This window comes from Dermacentor silvarum, chromosome 5 (assembly GCF_013339745.2).
Source record: "Dermacentor silvarum isolate Dsil-2018 chromosome 5, BIME_Dsil_1.4, whole genome shotgun sequence".
Classification (NCBI taxonomy): domain Eukaryota; kingdom Metazoa; phylum Arthropoda; class Arachnida; order Ixodida; family Ixodidae; genus Dermacentor; species Dermacentor silvarum.
The window spans coordinates 83,388,759-83,395,879 of record NC_051158.1 but is presented as its reverse complement, the minus strand read 5'-3'; the positions used below and the strand labels follow the sequence as shown (position 1 = coordinate 83,395,879).

Below are 7,121 nucleotides of genomic sequence, written 5' to 3'. Positions count from 1 at the left end.
TATGTCTGGTGGGCAGTTCCCTCCTCTGGGTGGTTTGGCCAGATTATAAAATGCCAGTAAATTGACAGTCACGAGAAACTGCGAAACTGTTGGGTGATCGTTGCACCCTGATGATTGTCTAATTATTCCGAAAAGGTTTTCTAGCTTATCCTGGCTTAAACGGGACGTTAAAAGATATTTGAAGCCTAGGGTAGATGTCAGGTAGGACAACATATCAAGGGTACTCTTGATGGTAACCCTTAGTCCAGAAGCTGTGCTTTGTGTAAGAAAACCACCACCAGCTGGTTTTGCATGCTGCTCCCACTTGCAAATACTCAAGAAGCCCTTTCAAAAAGTGCATGTTTGGACTGCAAGGCTTGAGCGCCTTTTCGCTTGTCCGTGATGTCATGACACGAATCAGGCGATTCATTTCTTTCACAAAATCTACAGTCGGTTGCACAGTCCTATACGAAGACTCAATGCGCTCCCTGTACACAAAAAGCCCTTTGATGACCTGATCGCTGAAGAGCTGAAATGCGAGATCCACCTTCATTTTTTCGAAACAGTTCGGCTTAATGTAGGAATTTGTAATGCTCGGCATCACCTTTAGTGTAACACTTTCGCGATCTGCTTCGAAAGCTACTTGAACAATACCACTGTGGACATGTCCAGCTGGTGTCAGGTACCCTTTCGCAACAAATCCATTTCTCACGTTTTTCATTAAGTGTGGAAAATACGACACAAAGAACAGCTGCCTCTTCGGATCGACTGCGTGCTTGGTGCTGTTCCGGACGTGGCTTGCAGAACCTTGTAAAAAAAGAAAAACACATGCCGAGAAGGAAAAATCATTACTTCATTTTAAAAATGAAATTGTGGGGTTTTACGTACCGTAACCACAATCTGATTATGAAGCACGCTGGTAGTGGGGGACCGGACTACGGATTATTTTGACCACCTGGGGTGTTTTAACGGGCACCCATTGCTCGGTACACTGGCGTTTTTGTATTCGAATTCGCCCCCATCGAAATGCAGTGGCTGCGGCAGGGATTTGATCCCGCGCTCTGGGGCTTAGTAGCGCAACACAAAAACCACTGCGCCCACGCTGGGCATTACTTTATAACTTGTAAAAATCGTAAACCGTGTGCTGCAGTAGCACCACGTTGTAAGAACAACTTAGCATATATTACACTCAAATAAAATCTCACCCTGTATTCCAAACAGCCGCCACATGCTCCTATTCCAGGTGGCGCCGTCGCATGTTATGCAGTCTACAAAGAGGCCAGCTTTTTCAGCAAGGACAGTCGTTTCCACAACGATTTTCGCCAGTGTCGCGGATTTCACATTGCCCTTGGAGGCAATAACGCCAAGAATTTGCGTCCAGTTTCCTGCATAAAGGTATAAGTATTTTCTAAGAGCACACGCTTTGCGTATTATATGGTTGAGAAGCAAAAAAGAAAAATAAATCCGCTTACCAGTAAATGGTTGAAACAGCACAACCATGCCATGGTCTGCTAGCACATTCTTCTGGTCAGCAGGTGTATGATCCCCGAGGTCGACAAAGCCTTCAATGTGGCCTTAATAGTAAAAGAGAAGCACAAGAGGAACATCCAGTTTTCCTTTCACATCTCTCAAAAAAGGTTAGAATATATCAATCGCTGTAAAACAATGTTAAATGACAGTTTACATGAAAGGCGAGGAATTTTATAGTGACGGCAAAGCGTTAAACAACTACACGAAGTATGAAGGTTCGTAGTTTTATTTGCAGTAAACTATAATTAAATTTGCAAGAGCGGTGTCGCGTATGCACAGGCACTTCTTGGACGGATATCACTCGATGACCACGAACATTCAATGTCACATTCACTGTGACAAGCAGCGAGGAGGGAACGCTTCGTGCGGCCTCTCGCTTCACCACCTTTCGGGAAATTGAGATTACTTGACCTCCAACTCCAGGCGCGCGGGAACAGAGAGCGTTTACGTAGCCACAAGCCATCTCGGCTCGCCCTTAGGCTATGCACCCGCCGCATATAGCCTCCAAGATACGGCGCGCGCACATCCATGCGCAGCCACGGCCGGGCTAGAAGAGCAGACGCTCCCTCGCCTGCCGCCCCCGCCCCAAGCTCGCGTTTAATAACGTACGTGAGCTCCAACATTGAGCGCACGGGAAGATGGTGTGCATCAAACCATTATCATTTTCGGCTCACCTTCGCACGCACAGCATACGGAACTCAGGGTGTGATAGGATCTTATCGCACTTGAACTTTATCCAGAACATTACAGCGGTGGCGAAAGTTTACCTGGAGTACGTGGTCATATAATTGATATCGCAATAAAAAGCAACACCTTAGGCATATTGGCTTTCGATCGTACATTTCATTTGAGGAAAATCGTAGCGATTAGCAGAACATCACATTTTTCGTCATGTACGCAGGACTTTGCAAGAATTTGTACTTAAGCTTTACTCACCGGCTGATTTTACATTTAGGTGCTCGGAAAGCTTAATCTCATCGATGACGAGGCCACCATGTCGACTGTAAACATCCATGGTCTTCGACTTTTCAGTTAATGCATTGAAAATATTGGCACTGAGGCCAAAGCCACCCTTGAAGCGCTGCAGGTAGCTTTCCAGGCATGTTCTACCGGGCAGTACCATAATGGTTTCTCTGCGGAGATGTTCGTATAACTTCGGGCTGCGCATCTTCATCATCATGCATTCTACGATCCACTCATCATTGTATCGCATGCCTTTATGTGACTTCCGTCTTGCAGCAAGGAAACAACTCTTGACAGCGAGTTGCTGTTTTGGGGGAAGAGATTTAATTTTACTCTCAAATGCTTCTTCGCTAACAGCCTCATTTTGCTCTTTCATGTGTGCCACCTGTTCTTTTGCAGTTGCGAGTCGTTTCTTGGTTCTCGACAAATTGCGAGAAATGTTCTTACAGTGTTTCTTTTCACCATGCTTTCCTGCGCTTGCCTTTTCCCTTTTCTTTTTCCTGCAGGCACCCCGCAGGGGCGTCTGCGTCAGCAGGCGTTTGGTGTGTTGCGACACCACGGACCCGAGCACACGAGGGTCGGACCCTCCCACGCTTAACCGTGCGTGGCTTAGCCGTGTCCGGGGAAAAGGGGATCCTGGGGGTTGAGCCGACGCTGAGTGTTTGGACCTTTAAGGCCCCTCAGCAGAGGCAACACACCCCTTTGGCCTCGGCTTCACGTAGACGGCACCCTCGGACTGACCCACCCGGGGGAAATCGGTAGTTGCCTTTTCCTATCCTCCTCTTCAATCTTCGTCTTTTTCTCTCACTTTCAATCTTTCCTGTCTCCTCCTCACTTCTGATTTTCTGATCCTCCAGGCAGCTAGGGTTAACCTTGTGTGAGATGGCCAACCTTGGTTATATCATATTTGGTTATAGTGGCTGTGTACAGCTGGCGTTGGCAGGTCTTGTTTATAACAACCCTGTCACGTCCGCTTGTTGGGCTCCGTGGTGGGCGGCTGGCACCACTGCCTAAATCACGCTAATTTGTATGGCTTCCTCATACCCTAAACTCCCTGATCGCCCTCTCATAAAAAGAGGGTGCACCGATGAATCGTTCAGCTTTTTCGCTAAGACCACCGAAATTTTCCCACGTTTCCACGTGATTCACAGTGAATCCCCCGGTAAAATCGTAAGAAGAGTATCACCTTTTGTAGTTGCTAAATGCCTGACTGACTCTCTTGGTCCTGGTTACAAAGTAACGAAAATGCCCAGTGGTGACATTCTCCTCGAAATCCGTGACAAAGCACAGCACGAAAATCTGGCAAAACTTGTCTCGTTTGGTGACACCCAAATTTCTGTAAGCCCTCATCGTTCTATGAACAGTACACGAGGGGTAGTATCAGATCAAGACCTACTAGAATTGACTGAGGCAGAGCTCCTAGAGGGCTGGAAAGAGCAACACGTGACGAATGTGCAGCGAATCAAGATCCGGCGAGACGACAAGGAAATTCCTACAAGACACCTTATACTTACTTTTTGTACTAGCACGCTCCCCGAACAAATTGAAACAGGTTACATGAAAATAAATGTCAGACCTTACATTCCGAACCCTCGACGCTGCTTTAAGTGCCAAAGATTCGGTCACGGCTCTCAGAGCTGCCGGGGCCGTACTACCTGTGCAAAGTGCGCATCACACGACCACCCTGCGGACAACTGTAACGACCCACCCCACTGTGCAAACTGTGAGGGTGAACACCCGGCATATTCACGCTCCTGTCCCTGATGGAAAAAAGAAAAAGAAGTTATAACACTTAAAGTAAAAGAAAACATTGCCTTTAAAGAAGCACGAAAGCGCGTCTCATTTGTGGGGCCTTCTTTCTCCGAAGTGGCACGGCAGGGGGCAGTGCCACAACGGTTCTCGGCGGTCGTTCGAACCACGCAAAGTGGCCCGGCGGTAGCGCCACCCGCCCCCACTGCGGGATCAGCTAGTGCTGTTCCGCCATCCAGCAAGAAGAGCCAGCAGTCCTCCGTGCCTGCGGGCTCTACGACACCTAGGGCCTCTGCTCGTGCAGAGAAGCCCGAAACACCCGTGAGCGTGCGCCGCGAGCGGGCATCCAGCGCCTCGGCGGAGGTGATGGATACGTCACAAATCCCACCGGCGTCTCAGACGCCGAATGATCGGCGCAGCTCTCAGGAGCGCGCCAAAAAAGACAAACCCCGCATCACGGGGCCCGGAAAGGGCCTTGTGGGCTAACACAGATTTCCCCTCTTAAACACACAGCACAACACACTCCCACTATGGATACACAAATACTATATTGGAATGTCAGGGGTCTTCTCCACAACCTCGATGACGTTAAGGAACTCCTACATAAACATAATCCAAAATTGCTGTGTGTTCAAGAGACACATCTGAAACATTCACACACAAACTTTCTTCGCCAGTACACCATCTTCCGAAAAGACCGTGACGAGGATAACGCCTCGTGTGGCGGTGTAGCAATCGCTGCAGACAAGTCTGTAGCTTGTCATCATGTAGCCTTACAAACACCCCTTGAGGCAGTGTCAGTTAGGGTAGTTCTTTTCAATAAGCTGGTAACTGTTTGTTCTATATATATACCCCCAAGCTATCACCTCATCAAAACAGATTTTTATAACCTCATAGATCAACTGCCGGAACCCTACCTACTCGTGGGTGATTTTAATGCTCACAACACCTTGTGGGGAGACTCCCGATGCGACGCGAGAGGTCGACTCATTGAAAATTTTCTTCTGACCTCTGGTACCTGTCTCTTTAATAAGAAGGAGCCCACCTATTACAACGCCCAACACGATTCGTATTCATCGATAGACCTTGCACTTGGATCCGCTTCCCTTCTGCCTGACCTTGAATGGAACGTCATCAAAAATCCTTTTGGAAGTGACCACTTCCCTGTAACTTTAAACTTAATAACGGCAGCATGACAAGCCTCCCAGTATTCCTCGATGGAAATTAGCATCTGCTGACTGGGAGCATTTTAAAGAATCAACTTATTTACCACGAGATTTTATAAACAATTTTAGTATCGACGATGCTGTTGCATATTTTACCGCTTTTATTATTGATGCTGCTGAAAAGTGTATCCCACAAACGAATGGGAGCTCACGTAAAAGACGTGTTCCCTGGTGGAACGAAGATTGTAGACAGGCGCGAAAAAGGCAAAATAAGGCATGGGGCATATTGCGTAGATCTCCAAATGCTGAAAATCTTATTCAATTTAAACAGATACAATCGCAGGGAAGGCGGACACGACGTCAGGCAAAGAGAGAAAGCTGGGTGAGGTTTATCTCGGGTATAAATTCCTACACACAGGAGGCAAAAGTGTGGAATGGCGTAAGAAAGCTAAAGGGGCAACAAATTCATCCGTTGCCTCTGGTTAATGACCAAGGGAATACCTTGCAGGACCAGGCAGACTGTCTTGGGGAGCACTTTGAGCATGTGTCAAGCTCAATCCATTATTCGAAATCCTTCCTTAAATACAAACAGATAGAAGAATGCAAGCCATTTATAGGCAAATGCCGACAGAACGAACCGTATAACCGTCCTTTTAATATTGCCGAGTTGAGAGCTGCCTTGATCGCATGTAAGAGCTCTGCACCGGGACCCGACAGAGTCATGTATGACATGATTAAGAACGTGCACACTGATACACAACTAACACTACTGGCGCTTCTCAACACTATTTGGGCTGCCGGATATCTTCCATCCGCATGGAAAGAAGCGATTGTGGTCCCTGTATTGAAGCAGGGTAAAGATCCTTCCTTGGCGGCAAGTTACCGTCCCATAGCTCTCACAGGTTGCCTGTGCAAGCTATTTGAAAAAATGGTTAATCGACGCCTCATACATTTCCTTGAACTGAACAAAATGCTTGATCCTTTATCAGTGTGGCTTTAGAGAAGGCCGATCCACAGCTGATCATCTTGTGCGCATTGAAGGAAATATCCGAGACGCATTTGTACATAAACAGTTTTTCTTATCGGTATTCCTCGATATGGAGAAGGCGTACGACACAACATGGCGTTACGGAATCCTGAGAGACTTGGCGCTAATAGGCATCCATGGCAATGTGCTAAGCCTAATACAAAGCTATTTGTCCAATCGTACCTTCCGTGTCAAAATCGGGAATGTATTTTCACGCCCATTCATTCAGGAAACTGGTGTACCCCAGGGAGGCGTGCTCAGCTGCACACTGTTTATCGTTAAGATGAACACACTCCGTGCCTCATTACCACCGGCTATTTTTTATTCCGTCTACGTAGACGACATACAAATAGGCTTCAAGTCATGTAACCTCGCAGTGTGTGAGAGACAGGTACAGCAGGGCTTAAACAAGGTAACGAAGTGGGCAGACGAAAACGGGTTTAAAGTTAACCCCCACAAAAGTTCTTGTGTTCTTTTCACAAGAAAGAGAGGCCTGATTCCAGATCCCTGTGTTGAACTGCATGGACAGCAAATACCTGTGAACAAAGAACACAAGTTTCTAGGCATCATACTTGACTTTAGGCTAACTTTCATCCCCCACATAAAATATCTCAAAGCAAAATGCCTAAAAACAATGAACCTCATGAAGATCTTATCTCACACATCATGGGGCAGCGACAGGAAATGTTTAATGAATCTTTACAAGA

The 7,121-nt window shown here is 47.1% G+C and overlaps 1 protein-coding gene across 1 annotated transcript; it reads right to left on the bottom strand.

The window, feature by feature from the left end:
* Positions 1–214: 214 nt before the first annotated feature.
* On the bottom strand, positions 215–2,632 carry LOC125945728 (uncharacterized). Its single transcript, XM_049667985.1, has 4 exons — positions 2,446–2,632; positions 1,452–1,553; positions 1,185–1,364; positions 215–786 (listed from the first exon to the last, which is right to left on the bottom strand). The coding sequence occupies exons 1-4, from the start codon at positions 2,630–2,632 to the stop codon at positions 215–217; spliced, it is 1,041 nt and encodes a 346-aa protein (XP_049523942.1).
* Between the last annotated feature and the right edge of the window lie 4,489 nt (positions 2,633–7,121).